The 15,293-nt window shown below is 37.1% G+C and overlaps 1 protein-coding gene across 6 annotated transcripts in view; it reads right to left on the bottom strand.

Moving 5' to 3' along the window:
- The window catches only part of ZNF148 (zinc finger protein 148), a 131,199-nt gene that overhangs the window by 72,622 nt on the left and 43,284 nt on the right, over positions 1–15,293 (bottom strand). For all 6 annotated transcript variants that reach the window (XM_032630227.1, XM_032630232.1, XM_032630233.1 and 3 more), the window contains one exon: positions 8,722–9,070. In XM_032630227.1, the coding sequence (XP_032486118.1) occupies positions 8,722–9,054 (333 nt within the window). In that variant the 5' untranslated portion in view covers positions 9,055–9,070. The remainder of the gene's footprint in view (positions 1–8,721; positions 9,071–15,293) is intronic.

Raw genomic sequence — 15,293 nt, 5'->3', positions numbered from 1 at the left:
GCACACAATCTAGAAAGGATGAAAGGCCATGTAGCTTAAGCTTTCACATTCTGGGGGACCTGGATCATACTGTTCTACATCAATGCCCTCTATTTAACTCAAAAATGTATATTCATGATCCCAAGACCTGCCCTTCACCACTTTGCCTTATCAGCAGGAATGCATAAGTAGTAAGTAAGGGACAAAATGTCTCATCTGTTATGTACTACTATAAAGCAATATTACACAAATCCTAAATTCTGCCATTTGGTATAGAGTATGAGACAACTTTTCATTGATTCATTCTCACAAGGGACTCAAATTTATCATCATCTATTAGGAGTAACAGGACTCAATTATGGACTATCCAAAATTTGGAATATCAAGCAGGTATTTAAGAAGTTTTAGAAGAGTAAGGAGTTGAGAAAAGTGCTGGTAAATGGAAAGAATACATAAAAAGCAACATGACCCTATGCATGGTAGGCATATCAAAGAAGCACTGAAGAACATACACCAAAATGTTAGGAGTGATTATATCCAGTGGCAGGGGTATGATAGGGTATTTATCCTGGAGATATGTACACCTACGTTCACACAAAAACCTACACATGAATGTTCACAGCAGCTTTATTTGTAATAGCCAAAACATGGAAACAATTAAAATGCCTCTCGATAAGTGAATGTTTAAACTGTGGTACAACCATACCATGGAATACTACTATATAATTAAAAAGAACAAAGAATTGATATATACAACTCAGATGGCTCTCAAGGGCATTAAGTGAAAAAAAATGTCTCAAAAGGTCACATACTATATGATTCCATGATATAATATTCTCAATATGACAAAGTTTTAGAGATGGAAAACAGATTAGGGTAGGATAGCCAGGGGTTAGGAATGGTGGGGGTAACAAGAAGAGGTGTGACTACAGAGGGGTAGCACCAGGAAGATCTTTGGTATGATGTTCTGTATCCTGAGAGTCATGGTAGTTACACACACCTACATGTATACAAAGAAAGGTCTAAAACAGTCATCTAAACTTCTACTTTAAGAAGCTACGAAAAGAAGAGCAAATTAAAAATAAAGTAAGCAGAAGGAAAGAAATAAATGAGAGTAAAGATGAAAGAAAGTTCAAATGAACGATAGAGAGCTCAATAAAACCAAACCTTAATCTTTGAAGAGACCAGTAAAACTGATAAACCTCTACCCAGATTAATCAAGAAAAAGACAATTAGCACTATCAGGAATGTGAAAAAAGAAATTATTACAAATCCTTTAGACAATGGAAGAATTAAGAAAATATTATAAATATTTTTGTTCAATTAAAAAACAGAAGAATGAACAAATCCCTTGAAAAATATAATTTATCAAAACTAAATCAAGAATAAAATTTAAGGGCTTCCCTGGTGGCGCAGTGGTTGAGAGTCCGCCTGCTGATGCAGGGGACAAGGGTTCGTGCCCCGGTCTGGGAAGATCCCACATGCCGTGGAGCGGCTGGGCCCATGAGCCATGGCCGCTGAGCCTGCGCGTCCAGAGCCTGTGCTCCGCAACGGGAGAGGCCACGACAGTGAGAGGCCCGCGTACCGCAAAAAAAAAAAAAAAGAATAAAATTTAAAATCTGAGTAGCCTTACATGTTTTAAAAATTATATTTGGAAGTAAAAACTTTCCCACAAAGAAAACTCAGCCAAAGATTAGCTTTATTGGTGAAGTCTACTAAATATGTATGATAGAAATAATACCAATCTTACAGAAACTCTTTCAGAAAACAGAGAAGGAACTATTTCCTACCCCATTTTTAATGTGGCCAGCATACTTAAAACAAAGACTGCAAGAAAACTAGTATCCCTCATAAACATACACAAAAAAATTCTTTTAAAAAAATTAGTAAACTGAATCCAGCAACTTATAAAAAAGATGACACATCATGACCAAGTGTGGTTTATCCCAGGAATGCAGGGTTGATTTAACATTTGAAAATCAATCAATAAATTCACTATATTAAGAAAAGGGAGGAGGGACTTCCCTGGTGGCACAGTGGTTGGGAATCCACCTGCCAGTGCAGGGGACAAGGGTTCAAGCCCTGGTACAGGAAAATCCCACATGCCGCAGAGGAACTAAGCCCGTGCGCCACAACTACTGAGCCTGCGCTCTAGAGCCCATGCTCTGCAACAAGAGAAGCCACCACAAGGAGAAGCCCGCACACTGCAATGAAGAGTAGCCCCCGCTTGGCGTAACTAGAGAAAGCCCGTGTGCAGCAATGAAGACTCAACGCAGCCAAAAATAAATAAATTTATTTTTAAAAGGGGGGGGGGAAATCATATAATCATCTAACAGATGCAGAAAAAATATTGATGAAGTTATACATCCATTCATAGTTTTAAAAAATTTCAACAAACTAGAAAGAAAACTTCTTCCACCTAATAAATAAAGATCACCTAAGAAAAATCTATAGCTAAAATAATTCTTAACGGTGAAAAGCTGAATGCAGTCCCCTAAAGATCAGGAAAAAAGCAAAGATGTCTACTTTTACCGCTTCTATTCAACACTGTACTGGAGGCCTAGTCAATACAATAAGGAAGAAAAAAGAAGTTAGATTGGAAAGGAAGATGTAAAATTTATGGATAATAGGGACTATGAATAAACCTAAGGAATCTTACTAGAACTAACAGGTACATATAACACGATCACAGAATACATGGTCAATATAAAAAGAATCAACTGCATTTCTATATACTAGTTATGAACAATTACATATTGAAAATTTTTTGAACACACAGCAACAAAGACCCAACGCAGCCATAAACAAACAAATAAATAAATTTATATTAAAAAAAATACAGCTATCAAAAGCAATACCGATGCAGGAGGGAAATCCAAAAGGGAGGGGATATATGTATATGTATGACTGATTCATTTTGCTGTGCAGTAGAAGCTAACACAAGATTGTAAACCAACTATACTCCAACAAAAATTAATTTAAAATAAAAGAGTAATACTAATGCAAAGACACACTAGATGAAACAAAATGAAAACAGAAGAGAAATAGTTTAACTTCTATAAAAATGTACCCAAAAGAAATGAAAACAGACTTGCACAACAATGTTCATAGCAGCTTTATCCATAAAGGTTGAAAACTAGAGATAATAAATAACCATAAAGAAGGAAATAAATAAACAAAATTTTAGGATAATAAAACAACAGAATGTTAATCAACAATGAAAAGGGATGAACTACTTATACACCCAACCAACATGAAAAACTGCAAAAACACTATGCTGAGCAAAAGAAGCTGGAGAAGAAATTGTAAAATACCTACTTCATTAGTGTGACAACTAAATAACCAAGTCATCATTCTCATTCTAATGCAACTGAAAATTAATTTAAAATACATCACAATGGACTACTGCTTTGAGGTGTTCAGTACCAACACCTGAGAAATGAAACCCTCAATCAATCTCTAACTTGTGGTATTATACTATAACACAATAGGAATGCACACTTTGTAAAGATGAATGTTACTTTTTAATATACTTATCCACAGGAAAAGCAATTATTATTTCACATTGTTTCAGTTACTTTTCAATTAATAAGTAAAAACTATGTGAAAAATACTGATGTTACAGCTATTTAGTTCTTTTTTTAAATTTTATTTACTTATTTTCTTCGTTGCTGCGCAGAGGCTTTCTCTAGTTGTGGCGACTGGGGGCTACTCTTTGTTGCGGTGCAAGGGCTTTTCATTGCGGTGGCTTCTCTTGTTGCAGAGCATGGGCTCTAGGAGTATGAGCTTCAGCAGTTGTGGCACAAGGGCTCAGCAGTTGTGGCTCACAGGCTCTAGAGCTCAGGCTCAGTAGCTGTGGCACACGGGCTTAGTTGCTCTGCGGCATGTGGGACCAGGGCTCAAACTCGTGTCCCCTGCACTGGCAGGCGGATTCTTAACCACTGTGCCACCAGGGAACTCCCTATTCAGTTCTGTATTAGAATTTTTTCAAATAAAACTGATATTCCATAGTGGAAAAAAAAGAAGAAGCTGGACACAAGAGTTACATATGATTCCATTCACATAAAGTTCTCAAAGGACAACACTAATCTATGATGGGGGGAAAAAACCCACAACAACTGTTGTGGAGTGAACTGACCAGGAAGAAACACAAACTTTCTAGGATGATGAAAATATTCTGTACCTTGATGCCTTGTGGGCTATACAAGTTTATGCAGTTGTCAAAACTCTAAACTATAAACTTAGGATCTCACAGCATTTCAATTTAAACTTTTTCTCAATTAAAAAAAATTTCTTTCACTCAAAAAATATCTGACTGGGCCTCCCCGGTGGCGCAGTGGTTGAGAGTCCGCCTGCCAATGCAGGGGACGCGGGTTCGTGCCCCGATCCGAGAAGATCCCACATGCCGCGGAGCGGCTGGGCCCATGAGCCATGGCTGCTGAGCCTGTGCGTCCAGAGCCTGTGTTCCGCAACGGGAGAGGCCACGACAGTGAGAGGCCCGCGTACCGCAAAAAAAAAAAAAAAAAAAAAAAAAAAAACATCTGACTGCCTACCACAGCCCAGTTATTGAGAACACAAAGTTAAAATAGAGGTTCCAGAAAAGAGACCTCACGGTCCTGCAAGCCAAGAAATGAAAAATAAGTTAGTTACTATAATGAAAATTACACAAAAGAAAGTTTTGAGAAGTGAAAAACAGTAGACTGCCAAACAAAGAATATTACAGGTATATACAACATGTACAGAAGTAACAGAAAAAATCATATTGGACCTGGCAACTAGTGTAATTTCAATGTACTTAAGTATGAAGCGGGGAGAGGGGCTTGAAGCACTGTACACAGGGGCTGGATAAGATAAGAAGAAACATGATCACAGGCCCTTTCAGCCCAAGCAAAATACATTTCAGCTGTTTAGCAATAAGAAACCTCTGAAAAAGTTTTGGTAGGGGAGTGATAAGTATAAATATCGTTTTGGAAAGATCACTACAGGAACCATCTGAAATACAGACTGGATAAGGGTCAAGCTACAATCAGTCCAATAAGAAAGCTATTGCGGAACTTCCCTGGTGGTGCAGTGGTTAAGAATCTGCCTGCGAATGCTAGGGGACACGGGTTTGAGCCCTGGTCTGGAAAGATCCCACATGCCACGGAGCAACTAAGCCCATGCGCCACCACTACTGAGCCTGCACTCTAGAGCCCGCGAGCCACAACTACTGAGCCCGAGTGCCTAGAGCTTGCGTTCTGCAACAAGAGAAGCCACCACAATGAGAAGCTTGCACACCACAATGAAGAGTAGCCCCTGCTCACCGCAACTAGAGAAAGCCCATGTGCAGCAATGAAGACCCAATACAGCCAAAAATAAATAATAAATTTATTTTTTAAAAAAAGCTATTGCAATCAATAGACTACTTTATCCAACAACAGCAAAACACTAATTCTTCTCAATCTCACATGGAGCATTCACCAAGACAGATGACATTCAGGGCCATAAAACACAACTTCCCAAATGCAAAAGAACAGAAAATCATATAGTAAACACTCTCAGACCACAACAGAACTAAACTAGAAATCAGTAACAGAAAAATAGTTGGAAAATCCCCAAATGCTTGGATATTAAACAACATACTTCCAAATAACACATGAATCAAAGAAGTCTCAGAAGAAATTAAAAGATAAAATGAACCAAATGAAAATAAAAATACAACTTATCAAAATGTGAGGGACACTGAAAGCAGTACTTAGAGAGAAATTTATATCATTGAATGCTATATTAGAATGCCATTTCTATATATCAGAAAAGACCTAAATCAATCACCTAAACTTCCACCACTGAAAACTGGAGGGGCAGATGGCAAATTAAATCCACAGAAGAAATCATAAAACTCAGAGCAGAAATCAATGAAACTGAAAACTGGATATCAAGAGAAAAAATCAAAAGCTAGTTCTCTACAAAATTAGTAAGTCTTTACTGGGGGGAGGTAAAAATGGGGAATTGGTGTTCAGTGGGTATAGAGATTCAGCTTTACAAGATGCAACAGTTGTACAGTAGTTCTAGAGATCTACTGTACAACAATGTGAGTATAGTTAACTGTATGCTGATACTGTATGTAATACCATATGCTTAAAAACTGTTAAGATCCTTTTTTAAAAAAAAAGGCAACAAGCCTCTAGCTAGGCTAAGAAAAAAAGAAGATATAAATTACTGATATCAGAAATGAAAGTGGGGACATCACTACAGACACCATAGACATTAAAAGGATAATAAAGGAATACTATGAACAACTCTATGCCCACAAATTTGATAACCTAGATGAACTGAACCAATTCCTCAGAAGACACAATCTGTCAAAACTCACACAAGAAGAAACAGACAATCTGAATAGGTCTATAGCTATTAAAGAAATTGAATCAGTAATTAATAACCTTCCAAAAAAGAAAGTACCAGGCCCTATGGATTCACTGGTGAATTCCACCAAACATTCAAGGAAGAAATTATACCAATTCTCTACACTCTCCCAGAAGACCAAAGCAGAGGGAATACTCCTAACTCATTCTATGAGGCCAGGATTACTCTAATATCCAAACCAGACAAAGATATCGTGCAAAAAGAAAAATCAGACCAATCTCTCATGAACACAGATGCAAAAATCCTCAACAGCTATTAGTAATCTGAATCAAACAATGTGTAAAAAGAATTATAAGCCACAACAAAGTGGAATTTCTTCCAGGTATGCAAGGCTGATTCAACATTTAAAAATTAATTAATGTAATCCATCACCATCAACAGGCTGAAAAAGGAAAAGGCTATCGCAATGGACTAGGTAAAAGTTCGTGAGCACATGTATTAGAACACAACTGTAAGTAGTTATCCATTCATTCACACCATGTGCCAACACCTGGGACATAATAGAAAATAAGACAAAATTCATGCTGTCATACATAGATAGAGCCTACAATCTATCACAGACACAGACAGTGAACAAGTCCCTATTGCAGCAACTACACCTAGACCAGAGAGAAGTGACAAGCTGATGATGATGAAGTTTTTTTGTTCTTTTTTTTTCCATACACGGACCTCTCACTGTTGTGGCCTCTCCCATCGCGGAGCACAGGCTTTGGACTCGCAGGCTCAGCAGCCACGGCTCATGGGCCCAGCCGCTCTGCAGCATGTGGGATCTTCCCAGACCGGGGCACGATCCCATGTCCCCTGCATCGGCAGGCGGACTCTCAACCACTGCGCCACCAGGGAAGTCTGATGATGAAGTTTTAACTAGGTTAAAAAACAGGGAGGGGCTATGACTGAGGGGAATATTACAAGTAGGATATACAAAGGTCCTAAAGCAAAAGAAAAAGCACAGTATATCAGAAGTACTGAAAGGATCCAGGTTTAATATCACATAAACAATAGAAGAGGATTACATTACAGTTGTAGCTTTGCTGGTCATCAGGTAAAAATAAAGATACAAGAAGGCAAAGAAAAACACTCAGCCTCCTTACCTTCGTAAGCCTCCCACACTCCCCGCCAGCATCAGCACCATGCTCAGGAAGGCCCTGCTCCTCTCTGCCTGGTTTGCCCTGGCTGTGACTTACCCCACACTACTCCCAGAATTCATCGCTGACCTACAGTCAGTCAACCACTGTCCTACTACACTTGACCAGTGACCAAGATACAGAAACAACCATTGACTTGTATTTGGAGAACACACAGACTTTCGCATTACCTACTAATGTAGAATTAAACACCTTCAGCTCTGAGGAAGAAGTCACTAAGGCCAGAGTTGATAACGAGTCACTTCACACAGAAAACTTATGGAGTAAAGATTATGAAGATGTCACTGCTGGTTATTCCAAAGAGCCCGTGACTGAAGCACCAGATGAGCCCAGCATCTTCAATGGGAAGCAACGAGTCCAGCTCACTGTTTTTGTTTTTTTGTTAGAAAATGAAGCAGTTCTCATTAGCTGTGACCATCGCTCTGCTAACTACAACTTCCTAAAAGGATTCTGAGCCTCTGAACAAGCCTACCATTCCATTATAGGTGCTTGAATAATTGCAAAGACTGAGACATAGGATGTACCCACTTGAGGAAAGAGTGGCAGAAATTGTACACAGACAGAAAAGAGACATCTCGTCATCTCTTCATCATGTCCCGTTTAATGTGGGCCCAATAAATGTTCGTTTGAATTGAAAAAAAAAAAGTTATGGGTGCCTACAAGGGAGTACCTTAGGTGATGACCTATGACATCCAGGGTAAACAGACTGAAGAGCTGATATCCTTTTTACAGATAATAAAAAAAATAAAGATGGCAGGAACTGCCAAAAGTTACAGAATTTGAAGGAAAAACTCTCAAGTGTACAATCTTTTTCTAGCTGTGCTCCAGATTCAATCCTTCTACTCTTTAAGGAGAAATCCAGAAGTTGAAACAAAGTTATCTTTTAAAATTAAGCACTTAAAATTTAATACACACACACAAAAATTCAATACACGGTAACCCTGATAAATAGATAAATAAATGTTATCCAGAAAAGATAAGTTTCTGAAATGTATGTAATATCAAAACTTAATTTTGCCTTTTCAACTATGATTTTTACCAATATTTAGTATATCTATTTAATAATGGCCATTTGAACTATTTATATTCAGCCTTTAAACACTTTCTGAAATTTCTTCAATGATTTGTATCACTTAATACAAAATTAATTATGTTTCTAACTGTAAGTTTAGTATCTTATAAAGGAATTACTTACAGGGACATTAAGTGCATACTGTAGTCCTTGAGGAAGTCTTTCATGTGTCTCCATCTGCTCTTCATCATTTTTCACTGTCTCCTCATGGACCATGAGTTCATCATGTGATATCATATCCTGTTGTCTCATTTCACTTTCTTGTAACACTTCATCTGCAGCAAGGATCTCCTGGTGAGGCATACTCCGATCTTGAAGAACTGACTCCTGCAGCTCTCCAGACACAGTAGACTGGCCAGACACTCCACCCATTACAACCATTGCCCTGGAAGACTGCATTTCGTCTATGCCGCCACATTTAAGAAATAATCCTTCCAGTTTGTCGTCAATGTTCATGCTTAAGTATAAATGCCTAGAAAGACCAAGTTTGGCAACAAAGCATAATAAATTAGTTTTATATGTCTACCTGAATTTTTAAAATTTCAAATTATGAAAGGTACACACTTTAATAAAAGTTTTATTCATATAATTCAATATTGCCTCCAATTTAAAAATTACCACGATAAATTTCCAAAGGCTGGTAGAGTAAAACACAAATTTTTGTTTTTGACATTAAGACACAAAATCCTAATCTATTTCATTATGAAAAATGAGCATGACATAAAGCAAATTGGGGGAAAGTATTTGTAACACCAGAAAGATCCACATCCTTTAATATACTAAAATATCTTAAAAATAGAAATAACATTAAGAAATAAACTGAGAGAACAGTATCAGGCAAATCATAAAGAAAAATTAGAAATAGTCACTAAATATATAAAATAATATTCACTTACAGTAGTAATTAAAGAAATGAACATTAAAACCATATTTTATCCACCAAACTGATAATAATTCTTAAAAAATACACCTCGGGCTTCCCTGGTGGCACACTGGTTGAGAGTCCACCTGCCGATGCAGGGGACACGGGTTCATGCCCCGGACTGGGAGGATCCCACATGCCGCGGAGCGGCTGGGCCCATCAGCCATGGCCGCTGAGCCTGCGCGTCCTGAGCCTGTGCTCCGCAGCAGGAGAGGCCACAGCAGTGAGAGCCCCGCGTACCACACACACACAAAAAAATACACCTGACGTTGAGGTGGCAGGGGGAAAAAAAAAAGACACTCATCTACTGACAGTGGGAGTGTATTAGTTCAACTGTTTTCAAAGGTTATTTGGTACCATGTATCAAAAGCCATAAAAATGCACATATTCTTTGAACTGGTGACTTTACTTTTAGGAAACTTATCCTGATGAAATCAGAAGTACATATAAAGATATGCATGGAAAATCACTATAGCAGTACTTCAATAGTGAAAAACTGGAATTACACTGCATATTCAACAAAATGAAACTGGTTAAATTATATTCATACATATGTTTTAAAACTAGACTGCAGTAAATTTACTAAAAATCATTGAATCGTACACTTAGGATGCGTGAATTTTATTGTATATAAATTATACCTCAATGTTTTTCTTAAAAACAGAATCAGAAAAATGGCTATCCTTGGGTGAAGAGGCTGTTGATAGGAGGTAGGAAAAGGCACCTGGTCTGGAAACTGACAATGTTTTTCCTGAGTTGAATGCTGATTGCACAGGTGTGCTCACTTTGTAAAATTTTAAGATGTATATCTCTGTGATATGCATACATTTCTGCCAGAATAAATAAATTCAAATTTACTGAATTTATGCTTCAGTAAAAAGTTAAAGTCTGTTGGAATTCAAAAAATATCCATACAGTCAAAAAATATTCTTGAAAAATATTTGAAAATTTGGGGAAAAAGCCTGATATTAAGGGAAATGTGTGTATAAATATGTGTTTGTACACAGATTTATTGAAAATGCTAACAATATTAATATTACCACTGGGTGGTGAAATTACCAGGCTTTTTTCATATTTACATTTATCTCTAATTTGAAAACTTTCTATAATAAAATTTTATTCTTTCAAATGCTTTTAAATTTGTTAAAATGGAAAAAGTAGTATTTTCATTACTAATATATTCTTAAACAGTTGCACATGATTAAATAAATTTAAGAGGTCACGATAAGAACTAGACACTATTAAATAATTACATTATCTTATTTTTTCCATTATTATAGAAAAAACAGGCAATATTAAATCTTCTAACTTTCACTGCTGTAAATTCGCACTCCATTGTGTTACTTGAGGAACTAGCATAACAATAATCATGAAATCCAAAGAAACTTCATCTCAAAGAATGTCAGAACACTGGTACTGTTTGCTTTTTATCAGATTGTGCAAAATAAACACACACACTCCCCCAACATGATGGGCCCACAATTAGTAAATGCATTAACTATGTTTCAGTTTAGTCACCTCTTTCCCAAATCAATCAGGTAGTAATGGTTACTACTTTGATCATAGCTTTCAGAGGTAAGATAAATGATCAGTTAAATTCAAATACACTACTGAAATTTAAATACTCTTTCATTTACTAAGGTTATCATCTAGGGAGAAAACTTTACTTAAATGTACAGCTCAAAAAACAGCTCATATAAACAGCAAAGTAAATAAAAATATCATTCATACTTGCTAACTTTGTCTTCCCTGGTACCAGGTAATATGGTTAAGTCCAGAATACATATGGGACAAAGGAACAAGAATCTAATTTCTCTTTCCAAAATCTTTAAGTAGTCTAAAGGACAAACATTTAAAACATATCACCAAATAACTGTCCTCTTCAAATATTCTATTTATCACATTTCTAGAGAATAAACTATCCCACAACTAAGTGAAATTTAAGTCTCTTAGGGTTAAAATTTGCTTATTTCTTTGGAAATCCTTACCAAATCAATTATATTCTTCTGTTTATTGTTCTCCTAAAGGATTTGGAAAGCCCCCAACTTAAAAGGGACGTATATATACACAAAGCCACTCCTTATTGCTGTGACATCTGCTATTGCCACATACATCATTATTAAAAAAAAAAAAAACCCACACCCTTGGAAGCTTTTAAAGAATACGGGAGAATTAAAAGAAGTAGTTATTAAAAGAAGACATTAATAAAAGACATTAGACAAACTGACCTAGGACAGAACTTTTTTTAAAAAATTAGCTGAAGTTGAAACTGGCTTACTAACCCAATGCAAGGTCTATATTTCCCTTAAGTAGTGGTCCTCATCTCCAATGTTTTTTGTCATGCACCTCATCAATTTTTTAAAATTTATCATATCCTAATACATGTATACTATTTAAAACTATACCTATAATACTGTGTTAATATGTAATATGCCTATTAAAATAAACATAAAAACATAATTTTTTTAAACTAACCTTATCCCTAACATCAGGCTGAAACAGTAAGTACTGAGGAAGTCAAAGTACTTTGGAGAGAGAGAATATCTGGGGGGAAAAAGGCAAGTTTGCAAAAAAGTGCCAGAATGAGGGATTTGGAACAGGAAGATACCACACCTCAATATACAGGTAGTAAATAAAACAGGAAGTGGAAATACTGTTAATGAAGGCAAACTTGACCTCCTCAAAAATTTTCTCGAAAACAGGCCATATATACAGAAAAAGGAATCGCTCTTTGTTACATATGGTTTCTTATTCCTATGACCCCAAATTAAGCCATATATTTCAAATTACTGGCTAGCCTAAAAACTGTTCTTGAGACAATTTCCCTTAAATACCAGAAAATACAAAGATTTCAACACAGATTTCAGTATCAATGAACTCTGCTTTGACAAGGTTTTAAAGTTAGTTTTGGAAAATCTGCCAGAATGAAAACTGTATGTACCACTGAGCCAGCAACCTCACTGCCAGGAGTATATACAATCCTATGTATGTGCTTAGTCATAAAAATTAACCAAAGATGTATGTACAAGGATGTCTGGTGTGACCTTTTAATGGAAAAAGACTGGAAACAACCTAAGCATCCAATAATAGAAGACTTGTTAAATTAATTATGATTCAACCATACACTGGAATACACACAGCCATTAAAGTGAATGAGGTAGTTATATGTGCTGGGTAAAAAGTTTTCCAAGATATATTAAGTGGGAAAAAAAAAATCAAGAAGAAGATACATAGACAAATAAGTGAGCCCCACTTGTATCACACACCTCAACCAGAGTCTGGGCAGAGTAAGCTGGACAGGAAATAAACAAGGCTCTCAAACAAAAAAAGTTAATTTCACTAAGCCCATGGTAAATGGGAAAAGGACAAAGCTACCCTAAGAAAAATGATAAAGAAAAGTATGTTTTTTGTTGTCCTTGAAGCTCTCTTATATGCACTTACTATCTTTAACTTTCCCCCTTGTAAATCCTACATGATCTATGTCAAAGCTCTTATGTGCTTCTCTGCACATTCAAAAACCCAAATACAGCAAAAGGTCCCATGCTCAAAAGTTAACACAGGCTACTTTCCTTCTCTAATTTCAATATTTTCAGGAAGGATCAGCTGAGTATAAAGAAAGGAAACTGATGTTATCAATCTGCACTAACATGTGAATATTTAAATGTCTCTTCCTGCTAAAACTTCAAAAAGCCAACTGTTTTTTGACCCAAATGTCTATACAATTAATGGAAATTCAGGTGTCAGGAATATTACACAGGAGAGAGAAACAAAGAAAGAATGCTTAAGTCATGTCACTTACATGAAAGGCTGCTCTGGAAGAAAAAACAAAATAAACAACTAATCTGCATTCCCAGGAGCCTCTGTCAAATGGGGAAAAAGAAGGACTAGGTGGAGTAATAAGCAATAAGCCACCCTGAGCTCCTTGTAAATGACCCATTATTCTGCAATTGAAGGAACCTTGGGCAGCTGACAAAGAATATAAAACCGCAGAGCTGTTATGATCCAAGACAGGGTGGACAATGATGTTCTAGAACTAATTCAGCTAAAGGTAAGACGGCACTCCTTCTGGAGTTACCCAGAACAGAGATTGCTAAAAACTAGAACTTAGTAAGAGAGGGAGGGAAGGGAGGGGCCCACTTCAGGCCAATTTCTCTGAAAGCCCCCTTTAGCAGATTACTTCAAATGCTGCATTCTTTTCCCCCTTTCAAGTTTTGTTCTTCCCTCATCTCCATCCCTCTGCCAGAGAAGCTAGAAGGTATAGTAAAAGGAATATTGAGGGGACCACATTCAGCTTTCTGCTCCATTCAATTCTCCCTCTCCCACACACACCCCCACCATCCTTTCGTACTGAAAAATGTTTGGTTCAGCTGTGTGAAAGTAATCCAAATTGCAGCCGATTAAGAAATCCCTAGTCATTTAAGCCTAATGGCAATGCGGTACTTAAAGAGAATATAAATTATCAGCCATCACTTTCTCCTGCCTTCCAGAAAAGACAGTTGACTCTTCTTGTTGGACCTTCTAATTTAATGCTTCTAATCAACTGTGTGCAAGCAATTAGAAACTATGCTTTATAGATCTGTATAAGTTGAAATAGAGTAAATAAGCTTTGAGTCAGGGCTTTTTCATATTTTCAGAGGACAAAGTTAACAGAAGCATAATATATGAACAAGTTGGGCATTACTACTCATTTTTAAAATTTTTTTATTTTTTTCGGTACGCGGGCCTCTCACTGTTGTGGCCTCTCCCGTTGTGGAGCACAGGCTCCGGATGCGCAGGCTCAGCGGCCATGGCTCAGCGGGTCCAGCCACTCTGCGGCAGGTGGGATCCTCCCGGACTGGGGCACGAACCCGTGTCCCCTGCGTCGGCAGGCGGACTCTCAACCACTGCGCCACCATGGAAGCCCTACTACTCATTTTTAATCAACTATACAATGCTAACTGTGTTTTTTTTATGGGAATTCTATAAATTATGGGAATTCAACTTAAAAATGCTTACTGAGTTTTTTATGGGAATTCTATGCAATTAATAAGGAAAATTTCTTTCCAAATTTATTAATAGGTTTGAGTCTATATTATAAAATTCAGAGATTATCATAACCTGGAGAAGAAAGACAGCTAACATGTGTTGAGGATCTACCAGATGTAAGACACTACGCTGGGCACACTGATATGTTACTTCACTTAATATTTACAGTGACACTCAAGACAGTAATAGTATATCCCCATTTAACAGACGAAGAAACTGGAATTTACTCAAAGTCACAAAGCTAGCATGTAAACTGGGATTTGAAAACAGACTTACCTCGTTTAATGCACTTTTTACCATACCGTACTAGCCATCTTGAAAAGGCCCTGGACACTAAGAACTCGTTGAACTCATTCTCTTCTCACCCACCCACTCTGAAGCCACCCTGTCACCACTGCTTGGCTTGGTAAAGCAATCCTTAGTTGGCTACCATCGCATGGCTACCATGGGAGAATTCTGTGTGACACAGAATCCCTTTTCTTCTTCAGCATGCATAGACACCTTCCACAATTCCTAAATTCCACTTCTACCTATTATTCACAGCTCAGTAAGTTTCTCCTCGTTCTTTTTTCATGGGTTCACATATACCCCCTTAATCCTTCCATTCTTTCTTCAAACCTTTACCAAGTTACTTTAGGAAAATCTCTCTTTCTTTTTCCTTTACTTTCCCATTTTCACTTGGAAATCAAAAAAATAATCCTAAATATGGCTGATAAATGTAGGAGCTATGCTAAAGATATACCTGTAT

The sequence above is a fragment of the Phocoena sinus genome, chromosome 4, assembly GCF_008692025.1.
Source record: "Phocoena sinus isolate mPhoSin1 chromosome 4, mPhoSin1.pri, whole genome shotgun sequence".
In the NCBI taxonomy this organism is placed as follows: Eukaryota; Metazoa; Chordata; class Mammalia; order Artiodactyla; family Phocoenidae; genus Phocoena; species Phocoena sinus.
This window is presented reverse-complemented; position numbering and strand designations above follow the sequence as displayed.